General features: G+C 45.5%; 1 protein-coding gene across 1 annotated transcript in view; it reads right to left on the minus strand.

Annotated features, from left to right (window-relative positions):
• Positions 1 to 3,364: 3,364 nt before the first annotated feature.
• Positions 3,365 to 24,324, minus strand: part of LOC111964129 (fibroblast growth factor 11-like) — a 94,314-nt gene continuing 73,354 nt past the window's right edge. Inside the window, exons 4-5 of the mRNA XM_023987869.2 lie at positions 10,518 to 10,716; positions 3,365 to 10,371 (exon numbers count right to left, since the gene is read on the minus strand). Of these exons, the coding sequence (XP_023843637.1) occupies positions 10,187 to 10,371; positions 10,518 to 10,716 (384 nt within the window). The 3' untranslated portion in view covers positions 3,365 to 10,186. The remainder of the gene's footprint in view (positions 10,372 to 10,517; positions 10,717 to 24,324) is intronic.

Below are 24,324 nucleotides of genomic sequence, written 5' to 3' on the forward strand. Positions count from 1 at the left end.
GGAACCTTCCAGAAGGACAACCATCTCTGCAGCTCTTCACCAATCAGGCCTTTATGGTAGAGTGGCTAGACAGAAGCTACTACTCAGTAAAAGGCACATAACAGCCTGCTTGGAGTTTGCCAAAAAAGCACCTAAGACTCTCAGACCATGAGAAACAAAATTGTCTGGTCTGATGAAACCAAGATTGAATTCTTTGGCCTGAATTCCATGCATCACATCTGGAGGAAACCTGGCACCATCCCTACGGTGAAGCATGGTGGTGGCAGCATCATGCTGTGGGGATGGTCTCAGACTGGGGCGAAGGTTCACCTTCCAACAGGACAACGACCCTAAGCACACAGCCAAGACTACGCAGGAGTGACTTCCGGACAGGTCTCTGATTGTCCTTGAGTGGCCCAGCCAGAGCCCGGACTTGAACCCGATTGAACATCTCTGGAGAGACCATGTGCAGCAACGCTCCTCATCCAACCTGACAGAGCTTGAGAGGATTCTTAGAGAAGAATGGGAGAAACTCCTCAAATACAGGTGTGCCAAGCTTGTATCGTCATACCCAAGAAGACTCGATGCTGTAATCGCTGCCAAAGGTGCTTCAACAAAGTACTGAGTAAACGGTCTGAATACTTATGTAAATGTGATATTTCATTTTTTTCAATATATATAAATATGCAAACATTTCTAAAAACCTGTTTTTGCTTTGTAAATATGGGCTATTGTGTGTAGATTGATGAGGGGGAAAAACAATTGAATCCATTTTAGAATAAAGCTGTAACGTAGCAAATATGAAAAAGTAAAGGTGTCCGAATACTTTCTGAAAGCACTGTATGTATAGTATAATTGTTGTTTYTTGATGTGCTCATGCAGAGCTCATCTGATAAAGAGACTGTTGTCAGCAATTCCCTGCTTAAATAAAGGTTAAATAACGATAATACATAACAAATACATGCATGAGGCTGTGAGATGTGTGTGTGTGTGTCGTGTGTGTGTGTGTGTGTTGTGTGTGTGTGTGTGTGTGTGTGTGTGTGTGTGTGTGTGTGTGTGTGTGTGTGTGTGTGTGTGTGTGTGTGTGTGTGTGTGTGTGTGTGTGTGTGTGTGTGTGAAAGCGAGAACGAGACACAGCAGGGTTATGTGGCTGAGATGATGGGCCGCGTAGGTTCCAGGGCTGCCCTGCGTGCTCATCCAGGAGGAGCTTCTGTCACCTGTCTCTCTCCAATCACCTGGGAGCACCTGCAGCTGTCATTACCATCTGACACACACACACACACACACAACACACACACACACACACACACACACACACACACCACACACACACACACACACACACACACACACACACACACACACACACACACACACACACACACACACACACACACACACACACACACACACCACACACACACAACACACACCACACACACACACAACACACACACACACACACACACACAGAAGAGAGAGACATATTTGTGTTTCTTCACCTTGAGGTCTTGAAGTCTCACTGGTCAGCAGTCACACAACTAGTACCTGTAATCACTTAGCTTTAAGCTGTAAGTAATGTTGCACGTCACACAACAATAATCACCAAGGGACAATACGTACAATCATACAAATATATCTGTTGTTTTATTGAATAATATTCTATAGTAAGACATCTCGTCTTGAGTCAGGTGTGAGTTACTTTAGAAACAGGTCTGATGGTAAACATCTCCCCTTAGGTCAGGTGTGAGTTACTATAGAAACAGGTCTGATGGTAAACATCTCCCATTGAGTCAGGTGTGAGTTACTATAGAAACAGGTCTGATGGTAAACATCTCCCATTGAGTCAGGTGTGAGTTACTATAGAAATGAACACAGGTCTGATGATAAGTATCTGTCCTCCAGTCAGGTGTGACATACTATAGAAATGTACACAGGTCTGACAGTAAACATCTCCCCTCGAGTCAGATGTGAGTTACTATAGAAATATACACAGGTCTGATGGTAAACTCAGAGAGAGGGTGAGGAGAGGGGCCTGTGTGTCTCTAGTTACTGAAGAGGATGTGTCATCCCTTATCGTGGGAGTTGGTAAATGGTGGCGCATGCAAGTTATGAAAAGATTATCATGTCAACCTGGACTTGTTGTCCTTATTGCAGACTTCTGGACTGTTTAGCAGCCTGTTAGTCCTCCTTGCTGGCTGTTAATCCTTGCTGAAGACTGTTAGTCCTCCTTGCTGGCTGTTGATCCTTGCTGAAGACTGTTTGTCGTCCTTGCAAGTTGGTTGTCCCCATGGCAGATTGTTAGTCCTCGCTGCATTGTTATTACACTCTAGTCTTTTTGTCGTGGCTGCAGAGTTAGTAGATCCATCTCTGCTCTATCGCCATGTAAAGTCACACCTGTGTTCATTGTCCCCTGGGAACAGTGGGAGGGGTCAAAGGAGTCAGCCCTTCTTTCATTGGCTCCATCTGTGCCAAGGCCCGTCTTATTACGTATGGCTCTTGTTGGAAGACGTCTGTAACTTTTGGAAGACAAGAGGAAAGGATTGAGATCAACCAAGAGCCGAGAGGAGAAAGGAGATGGCGTGGTTAGTTTTTGGAAGACTTGTGTCACCCTAACCCTGAGCCCAGTGGGTGCTGGGACAGTCTGGTCATTGCTGGGAATGYTCATAACTGACTGACAGACAAGTCCCTCCAGGATTTCGCAGGGATGTTTTGTGATATTTTTGCGGGGGGAAATGTTTTATTTTGCTGCGGCAATTCTGATATTTTGCATGGCAATATGCAGTGATTTTGTCCAATTTGTTGTGAAAATGCGCTAACGAGGAAAAAAGTTTGTTGGCGTGTAGCTTATTTTTCCTATATTTAACTGTGTAGCTTAATTGAACTATATGTGGTAAATGTGCAGTGATTGGTTGGGATTGCAAGCCATCTTTTTMTACTGCGTATGGGTCTGTTTTATGCGATAATGCAATGATTTGACTCTTATGAGGAAATGGTGCTGTGATTGGTCAAATAATATGCTGGGAATTCTTGATTTTGCTAAAACATTTGCGATTGCAGAATCCGGGAGGGACTGACAGACAGATCTATCTGGCCCTTTGCATGTTTCCACATGCTGTTTTGCTCTGACTACATTTACAGTTTAGTGTTAAATCTCTTGCACCCTGTGTAACTCAATCACACTGTAYGATTCAGTGAGTGCATCATTTAGCATTCTGTGGGAATGATGAACCAGTGTCCTTACCACTTCAGCCCACCACAAAGCTTTTGTTCACCTACAAAACCACACTGAAGGGAGGATTGGTATGAGGAAAGCAAAAACCTCCCTCCCTTAAGGCTCAATCAGAAATACATGACAAAGCAGAACAAAAGAAAACACAACAAGAAACATTTATCACATTCATTCTTCAAGATATTTTCWGAAAATATATCAACACAAGACCTCACATTTAACAGATATTTTTTACGTACAGACATAGCTATATAGTAATATTTATATGAAACAATGAGCCAGGAGAGCACCATTCAAAGGGTAAGTTTGTTCTAAATCCAATTTGTGTACAGTAGACTGACAGCCTCTATACCTTAAACATCCCTGTTAAWTCACAATGGTTAAGCCAGACTTTGGTCTTGGCAGTACCGTCAAGTCCTTCAGAAGAACCCTATAAGCGTTCATTATTATTATTATAACGTTTAACCACTCTTTTTTCTTTGTATTATGAGAGTGGTGTTCCCCGTTTGACCCCAGTTTTGATTAAAACCTATGACCAAGGTCCTTCAAACATCTAGAGTGCACTCTAGTGGAGTTCTATAGCAGTGAACTTCYAATAAATTCCCTGGTTTTCCCAACCAGAAACTTGGACCAAAGTGCCCGGWACTTTGCAACTGTAGACCCCACTGTCTCAGAAAAGGACGGTAAAGTACAGAAAAACCAGGCAGCTCAATGCATGGCCAGATCACACTGGCCAGTGGTAATGGTCCAGTTCTATTGGGCTGTTGGTCTCTAAAGTGTGCCATAAGATGGAGGAATATCTCCCACCACAGTTGTTGTGAAAGAGGCCACTTTGTCCGGTTTACAGGTTGGAATCGGACAACACTGCTCTGAGTTCATTATCAACAAACATGGTTTGCTCCCCCCTCTGCACCTAAGGGAAATTATTGCTCTCAACGCTAGACTATTGCTCTCCAGCTTGGCTTTTATTGAGTCTATTGATCGTCACTCTCATGCCCTCTTTTTCTATCTTTTCCTCTCTCTTGCTCTCCTTTTTCTCTCTCACACACTCATACACACATACAGGTAGGTCATTACACTCACTCAGTCACTCTTACACACACCTACATGTACAAACACACACACACACATAGTGTGCTAGAGGGAAGGGTACTGGGCAGTAGACACATAGAACACTAGTTGGGGAGATTGAGCAGGAAATGAAGCGTGACTTCCAAGCACATATGAGAGGGCATGTGTGAACCACATTCTCAATGTCACTACCCCTCCCTTCATGGGACCTGCTCTGTCTTAGGCATACACCTCACCAAATATTGATCTGCCGTTCATTCGCCGGGTTGGTTTTAGGGACCACTCGATGGTAGTCGGCAATCAGCGATTCTACATGTTTGCACTCTGTTTGCGAATTGCAGCTGGCAGTCTGTTCAGAGGTGCTAAATACTCTAAGCTGGCGAACGCTACCGGTGTTTTTATTTTTGCCTCAACCAGGTGAAGATCTCTCTGGCATACTCTCAATATCAGAAACTAAGAGCCCTGCCTCACATTATATTTCAGAACTATTTAACTTTCTCCGTCTCACATACTATCTCAGAACTATTGAACTTCCTTTGTCTCACATTCTATCTCAGAACTATTGAACTTCCTTTGTCTCACATTCTATCTCAGAACTATTGAACTTTGTTTGTTTCACATTCTATCTCAGAACAATTGAACTTTCTCTGTTTCACATTCTATCTCAGACCTATTGAACTTCCTTTGTCTCACATTCTATCTCAGAACTATTGAACATCCTTTGTCTCACATTCTATCTCAGAACTATAGAACTTTCTCCGTTTCACATTCTATCTCAGAACTATTGAACTTTCTCCATTTCACATTCTATCTCAGAACTATTGAACTTTCTCTGTTTCACATTCTATCTCCGAACTAATACAGTTTCTTCCTCATACATTATAAATCAGCAAAGAACCCTCAGTTCCTAATATTAAGCCTAACCACAGAACCTTCTCAGATAATGTACATGACGACCAAAACAAGCTTGATATTTTAGAACATACAGGTAGCCTAGCCAAATAATTAACATCCAATCACATTAACCGTTTACTCTCTCGTGGGAATTCCACRAACGGTCGTATGTAGCCAAATGTAGCTGCTGCTCTTCCGTTAAAAAAAGTAAGGCCCGCGTCCATAGAGACACATACCAGCTTCACCTGCAGTACTACACCTGCACCTGTCGACGACACAAGTTGTTCTGCTTCCACGAGCACATCCAATGTTAGCATCAGTAATTCTACATTTGTTGTTAGCCCAGCTAGCATGGGCACTGACAGTTGTGAATCTGATGTAGCCAAAGAGCTACTGCCCCCTTACCCGGGAAAGCGTCGAACAACAGACAGTGACGTTTGACCATCGAAGAGGCACAAATATGATGAGAACTACATTGATTTGGGGTTCACTTATATTGGGAGTAGTGCCTTTCCTCAGCCACAGTGTTAAATATGCAAAAGTACTATCTCACAACTCGATGAAACCTTCACTCTTGAGCAAACATGCCCATTTGAAAAATAAGCCACAAGTTTTTTGAGCGAGAATTAAAACAGTGAGCTACCGAGTGGCTAGGACAGGCAAYCCCKATACTATTGTGGAGGACTTCATTCTTCCTGCAGCCACGGATATGGCTCGGACAATGCTGGGGGAAAAGGCCCAAAAAACTATACAGACAATGCCTTCATCAAACAACACTGTTTCACGACGCATCAGTGACATGGCAGGAGATGTTTTGAAACAATTACTGCTTCACATACAAGCCAGTGAATTATATGCGTTACAGCTGGATGAGTCAACAGACGTGGTGGGCCTGGCACAGCTCCTTGTATATATCCGTTACATTTATGGGGGTCAATTAAGGAGACATCCTCTTCTGCAAACCACTGGAAACCAGGACAACAGGAGAGGATCTTTTTTAAGTACTGGACAGCTTTGTGACATCAAATGGACTTTGGTGATSAAGATTTGTTGGTATCTGTACTGATGGTGCAAAAGCCATGACAGGGAGACATAGTGGAGTGGTAACGGGCGTGTAAGCAGTTGCTCCCGACGCCACTTGAGTACACTGCAGCATCTAGCGAGAGGCTCCTGCTACCACGGGAATGCCTGACAGCTTGAAAGACGTTTTGGACACTACAGTGAAAATGGTTAACTTTGTTAAAACTTTGTTAAGGCCCCTGAACTCTTGTGTATTTTTTGCACTATGCAATGATATGGGAAGCGACCATGTAACGCTTTTACAGCATACAGAAGTACACTGGTTATTAAGGGGKAAAGTATTGACACGTTTTTTAAAATTGAGTGACAAGCTTAAAGTTTTTTATACTGACCATAATTTTCACTTGTCTGACCTCGTGCATGATGACGAGTTTCTCACACAACCAGCCTGTCTGGGTGATGTTTTTTCTCGCCTGAATGATCTGAATCTAGGATTACAGGGACTCTCCACAACTATATTCATTGTGCGGGACAAAATTGAGACTATGATTAAGAAGTTGGAGCTCTTCTCTGTCTGCATTAACAAGAACAACACACAGGTCTTTCCATCATTGTATGATATTTTGTGTGTAAATGAACTCAAGCTTATGGACAAATGTGATATAGCAAAGCACCTGAGTGAATTGGGTGAGCAATTACGCAGGTACTTTCCTGAAACGGATGACACAAACATCTGGATTCAGTATTCCCCTTCATGCCCTGCCTCCAGTCCACTTATCGATATCTGAACAAGAGAGCCTCATCGAAATTTCAACAAGCAACAAGAATTTAATCAGAAGCCACTGCCAGATTTCTGGATTTGGCTGCGCTCAGAGTAGCCTGCCTTGGCAAATCGCGCTGTTAAGACACTGATACCCTTTGCAACCAGGTACCTATGTGAGAGTGGATTCTCAGCCCTCACTAGCATGAAAACTAAACTAAATACAGGCACAGTGTGAAAAATGATTTAAGACTGAGACTCTCTCCAATACAACCCAACATTGCAGAGTTATGTGCATCTTTTCTAATTAACCTGTGGTGAGTTATTCACAATTTTAGATGAACAATTAAGGTTTTATGTAAGATGGTTAAATAAAGAGCAAAATTATTGATTATTATTATATTATTATTTGTGCCCTGGTCCTATAAGTGCTCTTTGTCACTTCCCACGATCCGGTTTGTGACAAAAACTCACACTCATTCTTATGTTTAATAAATGTATCGTATAGTTTGTGTGTTTCAGGCTTATGAATGATGGCAAAAAACAACATTTGAGAGTGCGCTGAATCTGGAGCTGGAGGGGGTACGCAGCTGGAGGTTGAATGTTTGAAGGGGTACGGGACTATAAAAGGTTTGGGATCCACTGCTCTAGACCATCTCAGACATACTCTCATCCTTAATAACATGCAGAAAACATCCATCTCACAGTCTTTACATTCTGGAACATTTGTATCTATTCTCCCTCTCTGTGTACGTTCTTCATCTTCTGTAATGTTGGTCAACATATTTACAGGCAGTCCACTGCGACTGGCTTTTTCGAAGCGGAATTCTCCAAGAGACTGTGGTATAAGTCTCCACATTGGCTGGATATTAAAGGAGGTCAGTGCAGTGCTGCTCTGTAATATATAATGGCATGCTATCTCACTCTAACAGCATAGTCGCCATGGCAGGAACATGCTACGCTGCTATGTACAAGGTCAGAAATGCCTTTCGGCATTGTACTGTACATATCCCCATGCCTAGAAAAGCAACCTTCAGTACACTGGGCTGTTCCTGTGTATGTTGTGCTGTGCTGTTGTCCACGATTTGTTTTAGATGTTATTGCCTATTGATACCTGCACCACTCTCAGGCCAATAACAATACCGTGACAGTGCTGTGTTTGAAAGGTGGCCATTTGCCCCACAAATGTCACCTCCCCAGAGAAGGACATCACAAAGAGAGCCCTCCCAGTGCCCTATGTCCAGGATGAAGAACATTGCAGAAGTCACCTCCCACTCAACACACACACACACACACACACACAAACACACGCACGCACACAAACCCACACATGCACACACAGGCATACACACACAATGCACTCCCAAAATAAACTCACATATTCCCACAAACATCACTACACTGGGGGAAGAACACAATCACAAACAGCCACGCACACAAATAAATCCATATTTGCGAGTGGATTCCTCTGTGGTGATTTGATAAGGCTGGTGAGTGGATAAGGAGTGATACGTCTGTAGAATAGTAAGTAGGTGCTCCAGCTCAGAGCCTCCTCAGGCTTTGATGTCAGCTTTAAACTCGGCTTTATGTCGACAACAGTTGCCAAGCAAAGGATACACTCAACAATCACTGGCATTACCTTTCAGGTGACAGAGAATCTAATCAATTTAACACAGTAGCATTCCTTTAAGTCCAATCCTTAACATTTCTCTGAAATACTGTATTATGGTGCATTATGGTCAACAAAAAAGAGCACCACAAGCTGAGTTAGGGAGGCTGGCAAATTGGGAGATTTTTAAGCAGGCGCATTCATAACCACTCACTCAGTAACTATCTCACACGCTTGCAAAAAAGCTGACTTTTTCTTTTAACACAGCCCAGCTCTTAAAGAGACTCAAAACTGTACAAATATTGCAGAGACTAGTTAGAACATTTTACATAAATGTAGGTGAATAATTCAAGCAATGATGGCTGTATTCCATAAAACCCCCTGGAAAGAACCTTCAAAGAGTTACATCATAATAACATAGCCTCATTTTGGGCCCAGAGGGTATTTAGCTCCATCACTCTCTCACATGCTCAGAGTCAGCGTGCTGAGCACAAACTGAAATCATCTCTGTCAGGCTACTGTTATGTGGGCCAGACATGGCAGTCATGTACGAGTCGGGGCTCTCATAGTATTTTGGACATGGTGCTTTCATTGCTCCAGAAGGGCAAATGGCTATTCACTTCAGATAATGGAATACCCTGAAATTTCAGTCTGTGAGATTATTGCAAAGTTATACAGTAGTTGAATCATCATTATCACCATAATCACCGTAACCATTGTAATTTTCATTATTATTATCATCATCATCCTCATGATTTATTATCATAAACTTCTTCAGTTTCCTCCATCATTACCTTCCTCATTGTGATTGATCGTTAGAGAAATGAACTTTGAAAGAGGGAGATAGAAAAGGTCATCTTGTAGCCTGTAGATATAACTCTGATCCCAAAAGGGCTTGCTTGACTTGTCTCTTTCAACAGATGATTTGGCTTTTTTAAATTGATTTGCTGACTGCAGTTCAACAGACAGCCCTGCTATCAAATAGAAATAGATCCCCCCTGATGTTGTCCAATAAAACATCATTTTGATGTCCAGCCTCCAGCTGTGAGGTGTGTGATTTGCAGGTGGGCAGATGGTGGAGGCCAGGCATAGTCACACTTTCACCACGGTGATTGCCATTAATTAGAAGAGTGGACTCGAGAATAGTAATTATGATGACATGAAGTGATTATTGCTACACACCTCTCTCTCACACATACACACAGACACAATCACACACTCGCACATCAAAATACAACAATTAGAAAAAGTGTGTGCGCGAGTGGAGGTGATTTCTGGAAACTAGGACAGGTGATGGGAAGGCAGAGAGATTATACAGGCTGTGCCTTTGGTAGTTAGTGTGCTAGAGGAGAAGGGGTAAAGGTGATTGACAGGGAGGAAGGGTGGTGGTGCTGACTTGGGCCCTAGTCTATCTTCCTCGCTGGTGGCAGGTGAGAGGAATTCCTCCGAGACCCAGACCTGATGGGCTGTTGACCCCTGACACTTCATCATGGTGCAGCCCAGTGCACTTCTGGCAAAAGGAGGCCATTCCTCCAGCCAGCCCAAGTGCATGATGGGCGATTAAGTCCCTATTAAGTTCTCAGTGACACTGCTGCTTCTCCCCCACCATCGGTCCCCTGTGCTACGAGGCATCAGCCTTGGGGGCTTTTTTTTCTTTCCTGCAGTTCTTGATGGAGAAAGTTCTTTCATGACGTTCTTCTGACGTCTTCACTGTCTTCCGGGCAGGCCCTTCCTTCTCTTTCTCTTTCTCTTTCTCTTTCTGTTCGTTGACTAGCACGTGTAGCGATGGCTCCTTATACATGGCAACTGTGGGGCAGATAAGGGAAACAGTTGAAGCGTCCAATGGTGAACATAAGCATCATGCAACGTCTATAATAACTTTATACGTTTCTGATATATCCCTGTTTAGTAAAAAATTCAGCACAGCATGGACAGGAGGGCACGTGACCAACCTTCTATAACTTTAGGCAGGAAGTGTGCAGCACCTTTGGTCTTCTTCACCCGGTTGCCCTTCATGACTTGTCCGTCGCGGTTGATACCGATATACCAGGAGCGGCCCGACTGACTCTGTCTGTAGAGCATGGAGGAGTACGTCACGTAGTAGTTCTCAAACACACTCTCTTTGAACTTACACTCTGGAGTGAAGTGTTCCTAAAGAGAAGGATAGAGAGAGAGAAAGAGACTGTCACATTAACAAACTACATTTTACATTACATTTTAGTCATTTAGCAGACGCTCTTATCCAGAGCGACTTACAGTAGAGTGCATACATTTTATTACATTTTTTTTTTTTTACATACTGAGACAAGGATATCCCTACCGGCCAAACCCTCCCTACCGGCCAAACCCTCCCTAACCCGGACGACGCTATGCCAATTGTGCGTCGCCCCACGGATCTCCCGGTTGCGGCCGGCTGCGACAGAGCCTGGGCGCGAACCCAGCCCAGCCTGGGCGCGAACCCAGAGACTCTGGTGGCGCAGCTAGCACTGCGATGCAGTGCCCTAGACCACTGCGCCACCCGGGAGTCCGGGTGGCGCTATACACATTCAGTCAACACTGAAACACAAACAGACATTCATACAAATGTATGCATAGTATGTGCTCACACATACTGTACGCATGCACGCACAAGCTCAGTGAAAAACAGATGAATTATGAAAGTTGTGTCTAAGGGGAATCGAAGGGAAAGCTAGGATTCTATGTGTATTCATGTTTCTTTGAAAGCGAGAACATCCTGGTCTTTGGGGAGAAGAGTGTGGAGTGATTTCACTCGTAGTGAGGCATTACATGATCGCATCAGTGGTACAAACTGAACACATCCCTCTAAGGTACAGCGGAAGAGACAAATCACTGGGAATCCACCTACAAATACAAACACATAGTATGCAAATTAACACATTTACACACATTAAGTTATTTTGGAAGTACATGAAAGTTCACAGGCAGAACAAATGGTTCAAATGGAAGTCCCTTTCAACCTTCAAATTCAAAAATTAAATCCAGAGCATTCACACTGTCCTACTAGGTGACAGTGAACACACAGCAGCACCCACGGCCTCCAAAGTTAAATGTTTCCAACAGTTAGGACCCAGTTATTGGCTGTTAGCACATATCCCCAGTACCCACACCAGTGCTTAACCCTCCTACCTCTAGCACTAACATAAGGACCATTAAACCCTGCAGAATGTTGCCTGGTGATTGTAACCACTAGCGACAGGTATACATCTCTCTTAGTCACCGTCAGGGTCCTTCCCCTGTCAGAGAGCAAACCCAATCTGCACGATTGATTTAGTGAGAGCAGCAGGGCAGAAACAGCTGACTGGACACTTTCTCTGAGACTTAGGGAGATTGGTGGAGATGGAGGACTCATCAGGGATGAAGGAGCTCCATGGTCACACATTCACAGATCATCACCTCTCACCTTCAAGGTGCTGTGGCATGCATGTCTGGGAAAGCCAATCACGTGCTGCATCTATGCGTGGTACCATACCCTTGTCCCCCCACCCCCCTATTCTCTGTCGTAGCCCGTACCACCACAGCCCCACCCCTATTCTCTATCGTACCCCCGGTACCACCTTTTCTGTCGTATCCCCGATACACCCCGCAGCCCACCCCTGTTCTCTAATCGTACCGTCCAGACCACCCCAGCCCCACCCCTGTTCCTCTATCGTACCTCCAGACCACCCCAGCCCCACCCTGTTCTCTATCGTACCTCCAGACCACCCCAGCCCACCCCTGTTCTCTATCGTACCTCCAGCACCACCCCAGCCCCACCCCTGTTCTCTATCGTACCTCCAGACCACCCCAGCCCCACCCCTGTTCTCTATCGTACCTCCAGACCACCCCAGCCCACCCCTGTTCTCTATCGTACCTCCAGACACCCCAGCCCCACCCCTGTTCTCTATCGTACCTCCAGACACCACAGCCCCACCCCTATTCTCTATCGTACCCCGGTACCACCCTTTCTGTCGTATCCCCGATACCACCCCGCCCCACCCCTGTTCTCTATCGTACCTCCAGACCACCCCAGCCCCACCCTGTTCTCTATCGTACCTCCAGACCACCCCAGCCCCACCCCTGTTCTCTATCGACCTCCAGACCACCCCAGCCCCACCCCTGTTCTCTAACGTCCCCCCGGTCACCACCCTTCTGTCTATCCCCCATACCACCCCAGCCCCACCCCTGTTCTCTATCGTACCTCCAGACCACCCACGCCCCACCCTGTTCTCTATCGCCCTCCGCCCACCCAGCCACACCCCTGTTCTCTATCGTCCATCCAGACCACCCCAGCCCCACCCCGTTCTCTATCGTACCTCCAGACCACCCCAGCCCCCCCCTGTTCTCTATCGTACCTCCAGACCACCCCAGCCCCACCCTGTTCTCTATCGTACCTCCAGACCACCCCAGCCCCACCCCTGTTCTCTATCGTACCCCCGGTACACCCTTTCTGTCGTATCCACCGATCCACCACCACCGCACCACCTCCTCGTAACCTCCAGACCCCCCACCCCACTGTTCTCTATCGTACCCTCCAGACCACCCCCAGCCCACCCCTGTTCTCATCGTACCTCCAGACCACCCCAGCCACCACCCCTGTTCTCTATCGTACCTCCAGACCACCCCAGCCCCACCCTGTTCCTCTATCGTACCTCCAGACAACCCCAGCCCCCACCCCTTGTTTCTTCTATCGTACCTCCAGACCACCCCAGCCCCACCCCTGTTCTCTATCGTACCTCCAGACCACCCCAGCCCCACCCCTGTTCTCTATCGTACCTCCAGACAACCCAGCCCCACCCCTGTTCTCTATCGTACCTCCAGACCACCCCAGCCCCACCCCTTTCTATATCGTACCTCCAGACCACCCCAGCCCCACCCCTGTTCTCTATCGTACCTCCAGACAACCCCAGCCCCACCCCTGTTCTCTATCTATTGGCTTACGTCGATCCGGAGCAAACTCAAATCATTCCGGACTAGCCAGCTGTAGGAGTTCCATCAGCCATTCCTGGGCTACAGTCAACCTATCCGGACCCGTTTTCTTTGTTTTGTTTTTTGTTGCTGCAATACGGAGCCCCACCGGGCCTTCACGACTGACTGCCGACGTTATCTGCCCGAGGGCAGTTATCCAACTGGCACTCCGTCCCGACGTTACCTGAACGCTCATCTGGGGCCCGCTAACCGTTAGCTGTCTTATCGGCTGCTATCTGAATAAGTATTATCGGACAATTATTTTATTATTTATTTATTTTATTTTTTTCTGGGTCCACTATATCTATTTTGCCCATTTGGATTGATCCCCTCTACCACACGGAACCCCGCTAACCTACCGACGGGAAACACACCGAGGTATCTACAAATAGACTTCCATACTATGCTATCTTGCTACCGATAGCCATCTACCCGGCCAGCTGTCTGGATCGCCTGACCCCAACCAACCTCTACTCACTGGACCCTTATTGATCACTCGATTAAGCATGCCTCTCCTTAATGTAAATATGCCTTGTCCATTGCTGTTCTGGTTAGTTGTTATTGGCTATTTCACTGAGAGCCTCTAGCCCTGCTCACTATACCATATCCAACCTCACAGTTCCACCACCCACATATGCGATGACATCACCTGGTTTCAATGATGTTTCTAGAGACAATATCTCTCTCATCATCACTCAATACCTAGGGTTACCTCCACTGTATTCACATCCTACCATACCTTTGTCGTACATTATTCCCTTTAAGCTATTTTGATCGCCCCCAGAACTTCTTTTACTCTCTGCTCTAGAAGTTCTAGACGACCAATTCTCATAGCTTTAGCCGTACCCTTATCCTACTCCTCCTCTGTTCCTCTGGTGATGTAGAGGTGAATCCGGGCCCTGCAGTACCTAGCTCCACTCCTATTCCCCAGGCGCTCTCTTTTGATGACTTCTGTAACCGAATAGCCTTGGCTTCATGCATGTTAACATTAGAAGCCTCCTCCCTAATTGTTTTGTTCACTGCTTTAGCACACTCTGCCAACCCGGATGTTTTAGCCGTGTCTGAATCCTGGCTTAGAAAGACACCAAAAATTCTGACATTTTCATCCCCAACTACAAGATTTCAGACAAGATAGAACGGCCAAAGGGGGCGGTGTTGCAATCTATTGCAAAGATTGCCTGCAGAGTTCTGTTTTACTATCCAGGGTCTGTTCCAAACAATTTGAACTTCTACTTTTAAAAATCCACCTCTCTAAAACAAGTCTCTCACCGTTGCCGCCTGCTTATAGACCACCCTCTGCCCCCAGCTGTGCTCTGGACACTATATGTAACTGATTGCCCCCCATCTATCTTCAGAGCTCGTGCTGCTAGGCGACCTAAATTTAACATGCTTAAACACCCAGCCACCCTACAATCTAAGCTTGATGCCCTCAATCTCACACACAATATCAATGAACCTACCCAGGTACCACCCCATTCCGTAAACACGGGTACCCTCATAGATATCATCCTAACAAACTTGCCCTCCAAACACACACTCTGCTGTTTTCAACCAAGATCTCAGCGATCACTGCCTCATTGCCTGCATCCGTAATGGGTCAGCGGTCAAACGACCTCCACTCATCACTGTCAAACGCTCCCTGAAACACTTCAGCGAGCAGGCCTTTCTAATCGACCTGGCCGAGGTATCCTGGAAGGATATTGATCTCATCCCGTCAGTAGAGGATGCTGACATTTTTTTAAATGCCTTCCTCACCATCTTGAATAAGCATGCCCCATTCAGAATTTAGAACCAGGAACAGATATAGCTCTTGGTTCTCTCCTGACCTGACTGCCCTTAACCATACAGAAAAACATCTATGGCGTTCTGCATTAGCATCGAACAGCCCCCTGATATGCAACTTTTCAGGGAAGCTAGAAACCAGTATACACAGGCAGTTAGAAAAGCCAAGGCTAGCTTTTTCAAGCATAAATTGCTTCCTGCAACACAAATTCAAAAAAGTTCTGGGACACTGTAAAGCCATGGGAATAAGAACACCTCCTCCCAGCTCAACTGCTCTGAAGATAGGAAACACTGTCACCACCGACAAATTCCACTATAATGAAGAATTTCAATAAGCATTTTTCTACGGCTGCCATGCTTTCCACCTGGCTACCCCTACCCCGGACAACAAGCACTGCCCTCCCCTCTGCTACTCCCAAGCCTCCCCATTTCTCTTTCTCCCAATACAGTCAGCTGATGTTCTAAAAGAGCTGCAAATTCTGACCCTTACAAATCAGCCGGCTAGATAATCTGGACCTTTCTTTCTAAAACTATCTGCTGAAATTGTTGCCACCCCTATTACACCTTTTCAAACTCTCTTTCGTGTCTGTCTGAGATTCCCAAGATTTGAAAGCAGCTGCGGTTATCCCCCTCTTCAAGGGGGGGACACTCTTGACGCCTAACAGCTACAGACCTATAATCCTATCCTACCCTGCCTTCTAAGGTCTTCGAAAGCCAAGTCAACCAAACAGATTTACCGACCATTCGAATCCCACCATACCTTCTCCACTATGCAATCTGGTTTCAGAGCTGGTCAATGGGTGCACCTCAGCCACGCTCAGGTCATAAACGATTATCTTAACCGCCCATCGAGAAGGAAACAATACGTGCAGCCGTATTCATGGACCTGGCCAAGGCTTTGATCGTTCAATCACCACATCCTCATCGGCAGACTCGACAGCCTTGGTTTCTTCTCTAATGATTGGCCTGCCTGGTTCACCAACTAACTCTCTGATCGAGTTCAGTGTGTCAAATCGGAAGGGTCTGTTGTCCGGCTCTGGCAGTCTCCATGGGGGTGCCACAAGGGTTCAATTCTTGGACCGACTCTCTTCTCTGTATACATCAATGATGCGCTCTTGCGCTGGTGATTCTCTGATCCACCTCTACGCAGACGACACTATTCTGTACTTCTGGCCCTCTTTTGACACTGTGTTAACAACCCTCCAGGCGAGCTTCAATGCATACAACTCTCTTCCGTGGTCTCCAATGCTCTTAAATACAAGTAAAACTAAATGCATGCTCTTCAACGATCGCTGCCTGCACCTGCCCGCCTGTCCAACATCACTACTCTGGACGGCTCTGACTTAGAATATGTGGACAACTACAAATACCTAGGTGTCTGGTTAGACTGTAACTCTCCTTCCAGACTCACATCAAACATCTCCAATCCAAAGTTAAATCTAGAATTGGCTTCCTATTCCGCAACAAAGCATCCTTCACTCATGCTGCCAACATACCCTTGTAAAACTGACCATCCTACCAATCCTCGACTTCGGTGATGTCATTTACAAAATAGCCTCCAAAACCCTACTCAATAAATTGGATGCAGTCTATCACAGTGCCATCCGTTTTGTCACCAAAGCCCATATACTACCCACCACTGCGACCTGTACACTCTCGTTGGCTGGCCCTCGCTTCATACTCGTCGCCAAACCCACTGGTTCCAGGTCATCTACAAGACCCTGCTAGGTAAAGTCCCCCCTATCTCAGCTCGCTGGTCACCATAGCAACACCTACCTGTAGCACGCGCTCCAGCAGGTTTATCTCTCTGGTCACCCCAAAACCAATTCTTCCTTTGGCGCCTCTCCTTCCATTCTCTGCTGCCAATGACTGGAACGAACTACAAAAATCTCTGAAACTGGAAACACTTATCTCCCTCACTAGCTTTAAGCACCAGCTGTCAGAGCAGCTCATAGGTTACTGCACCTGTACATAGCCCATCTATAATTTAGCCCAAACAACTACCTCTTTACCTACTGTATTTATTTATTTATTTTGCTCCTTTGCACCCCATTATTTCTGTCTCTACTTTGCGCTTTCTTCCACTGCAAACCAACCATTCCAGTGTTTTTAGTTTTATTTTACTTGCTGTGTTGTATTTACTTCGCCACCATGGCATTTTTATTATTTTATTTATTTATACATATATTTGTTTGCCTTCACCTCCCTTATCTCACCTCACTTGCTCACATTGTATATAGACTTATTTTTTTTTCACTGTTATCATTGACTATATGTTTGTTTTACTCCATGTGAACTATGTGTTGTTGTATTGTGTCAACTGCTTTGCTTTATCTTGGCCAGGTCGCAATTGTAAAAGAGAACGTGTTCTCAATTTGCCTACCTGGTTAAATAAAGGTTAAATAAAAAAAATTAAATAAAAATATCGTACCTCCAGACAACCCCAGCCCCACCCCTGTTCTCTATCGTACCTCCAGACCACCCCAGCCCCACCCCTGTTCTCTATCGTACCTCCAGACCACCCCAGCCCCACCCCTGTTCTCTATCGTACCTCCAAACCACCCCAGCCCCACCCCTGTTCTCCTATCGTACCTCCAGACCACCCAGCCCCACCCTGTCTCTATCGTACCTCCAGACACCCCAGCCCACCCCTGTTCTCTATCGTACCTCCAGACCACCCCAGCCCCACCCCTGTTCTCTATTGTACCTCCAGACCACCCCAGCCACACCCCTGTTCTCTATCGTACCTCCAGACCACCCCAGCCACACCCCTGTTCTCTATCGTACCCCCAGTACCATCCCAGCCCTGCTTACCTATAGGTACATTCCACCTCTACATCACAGGTTATTTATAGATCTTCTGACAAGTCTGATATCTTCAGCTGCACATCAACACACCAGAGGAGATCAATAGATGATCTGCTTCATTCATAGTAATCAGGCTGGAGGAGAGGGAGAGGGGAATAGAGAGAGGAGAGGTAGGGAGAGAGGAAGAGAGAGTGAGATGTAGGGAGGTAGGGAGAGAGAGGGGAGGTAGGGAAGAGAGGAGAGAGAGAGAGAGGATGTAGGGAGGTAGGGAGAGAGATGGACAGGTAGGGAGAGAGGGAGAGAGAGGGGAGCGGTAGGGAGAGAGGAGAGGGAGCGGGAGAGGTAAGGAGAGAGGAGAGGTAGGGAGAGAGGGAGAGAGAAGGCAAGAGAGGCCTGCTCCCCTGACCTGCAGGGGAAAACAGTGCACAAAGGAAGGAGGAAGGAGTCTCCAATTACAATAACCCAGGACCCCACCACCAACCTATGTGTCACCATAACCCAAAACTAAACCTCTGATCATCACCCAGCATTATAACCCATCAACCCACCCTAAGACCTAGATTACCTTACATTCTGAAATGACCCTCATGGTAAACAAACTTCGTTCTCAGAAATGATACCTTCAGAAAAACCCACAAAGGCAACTTCTGAACATTACCATGTTGATAATCCTTGATGAATTCTGTGGAATAATCCTTATGATAACCCACTTCCTCATTATAACATCTATCTAACAGCATTTTTTAGCCAGGCGTCTCCCTAGGATTCCTGGCAAGATGTCAGCAGAGAGGAATTACCCTGATCATAACCGGCTGCTAAACCCCTGAACTAATCATCCTGATAACCCCCAACTCAGCTACCATGGCTGCTACAGTATATCTAACTCACACAGCCTAGTTTCTGTAATTACCATGCCTTTAATCCATGACTCAGCCTCAAGGTAACCCACTATCTATCTTTGCAGGATGGTAGAGGACTCCCCATGACGTGACCTTCAAACCTCCACTGATTTAGCCTCTACCTTTGAGCCCACCTTAAGAACCAGTTGAGTAAATAACTCCTGAGTGTGTGTGGAACCTGACAGGGAGGGTCACCCTTTTTAAGTGCAGAAGGGGGACATTTTCATTTAAAGATGAGTGCTTGGACTAAAGTATAAAATGAAATAAAAATCTCATCCTTCACTGGTGACTTATTGACTGACTCAGGCGGGTTCCTTTRCCTGCATCTCCAGCCAGAATGAATTCTAATGAAAGCCTGCGAGAGAGGTAATATCCAGCGTCCGTGCAGAGAATCCTGAGGATGGGTAGAACCTCTTTATCATGCAAAGCAGTAACCCTACCTTCCCCTCCCCCTCTCTCCTCCTCCACCTCCTTCTCCCTCAGCCAGCCCTTGTGTCTGATTACATCTATTCTACCTGCTCTAGAAAGCTTAACTCCTAACACCACCGTATGCTACGCTGCTCTGCTCTCCTGGAGCAATAATCAAGCCAAGGACTCAGACCAGGGGCTAGCACACCAGGTAGCTACTAGCTACACCTAACAATGTTTACACAACCTTTCAGATCAATTGGTGTAGCTGGTACCTCTTCTCCAGCCATGCAGTTGGGTCCATTCATACAGGTTCATAGTGTGGGAGTTCTATCCCACTTTTAATTTGAGGCCTATTTTAACACTGAAAAAGCTGTTTCTAAATTAAGTTAAAATATCAATGTGACATTATTACATACAAAGATATACCATGACATTTAAAATTATAAATGTAATAAAACAACAAACTTTTCTATGTAGTTTTTATGACATGCGCCCCATTAAAAGACCGGTAGCCGCCCGGTAGCCTTCACATGTGTAGCTTGTTGTTTATGTTTGCCAATCAAAGAGTCAAGACAGGCACTGTTATACTGTATGGGATGATACAAAGTTAGCTATTCTTGGCAGTAGCCAAGTTGCCAAGTTGCCTTGGCTACTGCATCTCTCCCTCTGTRTGCTCCTCCCATTGCACACACACCGGCCCGTCCGCAACTGCCGCAATAGAGCACCAGCCTCTCTCTCTTGCACAGCAGTGCTCACGTTAAAACCGTACCTAATATCAAAATAATATTTGAATATCTAGATATGCAACAAAAATGTATGATACTGTTCGAATAGTGAAATTATTCAAATGCCCGTTCCCTAGCTAAAAGTTAGACTGATGCACTGTTTCCTTGGCTTAGTCCTCTGTATTGCCACCAGGGGTCGTAGTGACACATTAGGCAGTCCTGCCTGTGTCTGTTGATCACCCCCAGCAGTCCCTGGGTAATCTAGGGCCTTTTCCCTTTCCCTGTCTCCTCCATCCTCTGTGACCCGGAAACCGATAATTGGTCAAGTGGTCGAGTAGAGTGTCAATTCGTTAGTAGGTGAACGGAAGAGTGTCCTCCTCGATAGCCATCTTTCATCGAGGATAGTCATGTGTATCCTACCTAGGTCCTTCACAGAAGAGTTTTTTAAACCCCTCTGAATCAGCTTTTGTTTTGTCAGAGGAGAAAAGCATGCAAACGTTTAAAAACAATATGCTACTTATAGTTTCATCTATAATTTTTTTTTACACAACTAATTAATGTGTTTTATCACTTTACACATTAATTTTGGGCTACACCAATGTAAACTTCAATTACCTGATTTCATACAAGCACATTTTCGTCCACATTCTCTCTCCTCGCCGGCTCTCCTCGATTACCTTTGACATTTTTCAAAAATAGGAAAGAGAGAGGACGGAGTAGAGAGGACACAGGAGTTGAGCAAATCCAATTAAGAAAAGGCCTAGGATATGCTGTGAAATCTGCCTATCTGCAGTAATCGCGCCATGTTTCCATGCTGCTGCATTAACACTGCAGCAGCAACCCTCTTCAGATCGTAACTTTCACTGACTCTCCTAATGGGTCTTTCCTCTGGCTCTCTGTGTGTGTGTGTGTGTTGTGTGTGTGTGTGTGTGTGTGTGTGTGTGTGTGTGTGTGTGTGTGTGTGTGTGTGTGTGTGTGTGTGTGTGTGTGTGTGTTTCGAAGTGTGTGTTTCGAAGTGCGCAGAAGCGAGGGACACCTGCACATGTTGTTGATGCCTTTAGAACCAGGTGCAGATGTTCTGTGACATGGCACATTACATAAGTCAATAAGGCATGGATGCACTTTTAACCCCTAGAGTCGTTTGATGCACCCGTACGTCACACAGTTAAGCCATTTTGAATATTGAATAGTTCCCCGTTCTACACAAGAGGACCTGGACAAGAAAATCGTCACAACAATGTCTGTAAAACCCAAACCATTAGAGCTACAAACGAGTAAGTCACCACCATCGAAAGATGAGACTATCAGTTGTTTTGTTCCACGACGCACACAAGTTTCAGGGGAGTCATCTGAAGGTAACCCAGTAACGGGCTGTAAAAAAGGGAGAACGTGCATAGGAGGTAAAAAGTTCCACGAATAACGTGACCAAGCATCTTCAGTTTTCTTATATCGTTCATATATAGGACAGACACTTCAAAACCTTCTTCCTTTTGGACTGTCTGTTTTGCCATGTACAAACATGTTATTCAATGCGTTTCTAAGGGCTATAGCAGTAAAGGCCACATTTTTTTATATAAATGCTTTATATACCTAAAATTCCAAATAAAATGGCTAAATGATACATTTTATGACCGTCTTAAAACAATTCTATATGTTAGCTTAGTAGATATTGTGGTCTAAGGGCTTAACCACATGGCCCTTCTCTAGTGGTTTATGATGCCACGGCCTGGTATGATGTGTGTGCGACAACTGAGCGGGTGGGGTCTAGGGGATGTGTKGTGATGTCTACTGGCTAATCTACTGTACAGCCGTCTCTGGGTTGGTTGACATGTGGAGAATCTGTTGATGTGATTCACGTGGGATGGGAGTGGCAGCTGTGACCACGCACCGACCTCTCATCCCTTTATTCCTCCATTTGTCATCCCCTGCTCAATGTCCCGTTTATGGGAGAGAGAGAGCTGAGGGAGATTGAGAGCGGGAGAAAGATAGAGAGATATTGTACTTGTGATGTTTCTGTGTTTCATAAAAAAGGGTGTACTTCTCTGCATGTGTATTGGGTTTTTAAGTGTATGTGTGTGTGTGTATGTGTGTGTGTGCATGTGTGTGTGTTGTGAACAAAGAGCATTGCTGACAAATGTAGCAGGGCTGTGGAATTTACCTAAGACTATCACAAAGACTAGAACAATGGCTGTCACTGGTGCTGCAGGCAAGTCTACATCTCTTACTTAGTACTTAGTATCTTAGCAGAGAGCCTTGGTGCTGGACTAATGATAAATGAATAGAAAGAAGGAACCCTGCCTGCAGACAGTATTACTTCTAGCTAAGTGCACTTAATTGCCTGGCTGGCAACATGTCTCCCTCTGTATCATTCCATTCCATTTCTCTCTACCTCATCCCTTCTTTCTCTATCCCTGCCGTTTTGCCCGATTACTCTTCTCTTCTCTCTCCTGTTATTTCTCCCCCATTGTGATGGAGATGATGCTACCTGGCTGGCTGTGTTGTCCTGCATCTCAATGCAGCCCTCAAAGGTGACGAATGGACTACACAGCCATTTATCAGGAAAGGTCTCTCTCTCTCTGCCTTTCCTTCTCCCTCCCTCTCTCTATCTATCTCTCTAGCACACACACACACACACACACACACACAAACGTCCACATGCCCGAACACGAACACCACATAACACAGTGATTTATATTTACAAACACAATAACAATTACTCATACAAGCACACACACCATACACAAACACTATTAACCCACACACACACAACATCCACTACACAAATACACAAAAGCACTAAATATACACTGAGTGTACAAAACATTAAAACCACTATTTTTAAAAATGTTTAATTTTTATTTATTTATTGAATATCCAAAACATACAATATACTTGCAGTGAAGCCGCTCAACAACTACATCACACCAGTCATCCAACAGACTCCCATTCAGAGCAACACACAGAAGCATCCAGGGTCAACACCCTGCTCAGGGGCACATCAAAGATCTCCCACAAGGCCCCCCCCAAAAAACGGGAACGCGAACCCGCCAAGATCTCCCCCCATAGTTCCTCATAGCTGTCCCTCAACCATCCGAGACCCATCCCACAGTCACCCCCCCCACCAATATTTATTTTTAAAGAAAATAAAATAATAAAAAAGATAATTAATTCCATTCCCCACACCCAAGAACCCCCCCAATGCACCAACACCCAAGAAAATTAACTCATGAGAAAAAAGAAAAAGACAAAAGTAAACAGAAAGCAGTGCAAAAAAAACAAAGAACATCAAGGACAACTAAAATCAAAACAGCAAGGCCAACTGTATATGTCATGTTTTGTCATTGATTATCATGTCTTGTCCCTGTGCTTCCCTCTGCTGGTCTTATTAGGTTCTTTCTCTTTCTCTCTCTCTCTCCTCCTCCCTCTCTCCCTCTCCCGCTCTCTCTCTCTCTCTATCGTTCCGTTCCTGCTCCCAGCTGTTTCTCTCTCATTCTCCTACGACCTCATTTACTCTTTCACACCTGTCCCCTATTTTGCCCTCTGATTAGAGTCCCTATTTTCCCTCTGTTTTCCGCTTCTGTCCTTGTCGGATTCTTGTTTGATGTTTGCTGTTCCTGTGTCCTTGTTCCGCCCTGTCGTGTTCTTTGCCTTCTTCAGATGCTGCGTGTGAGCAGGTGTCTATGTCAGCTACGGCCAGTGCCTTCCCGAAGCGACCTGCAGTCTGTGGTCGCGTCTCCAGTCGTTCCTCTCTATTGACGAGAGGATTTCAGTTTTCCTGTTTTGGATTTACCATTGATTATATCCGGAGAATCATTATTTGTTTAATACTGGAATAAAGACTCTGTTACTATTACGTCGCTTTTGGGTCCTCATTCACCAGCATAACAGAAGAATCCGACCAAGATGGACCCAGCGACTACGGATTCTCTCAACACTGCCGTCAAGTTCCAGGGAGCAATGCTCGGCAGACACGAGCAGGAATTGTCTGCTGCTCGTCATGCCGTTGAGACCCTGGCCACTCAGGTCTCCGACCTGTCAGGACAGTTTCAGAGTCTTCGTCTCGTGCCACCAGCTACTTCCTGGTCTTCCGAGTCTCCGGAACCTAGGGTTAATAACCCACCATGTTACTCTGGGCAGCCCACTGAGTGTCGCTCCTTTCTCACCCAGTT

This window comes from Salvelinus sp. IW2-2015, linkage group LG5, assembly GCF_002910315.2.
Source record: "Salvelinus sp. IW2-2015 linkage group LG5, ASM291031v2, whole genome shotgun sequence".
NCBI lineage: Eukaryota > Metazoa > Chordata > Actinopteri > Salmoniformes > Salmonidae > Salvelinus > Salvelinus sp. IW2-2015.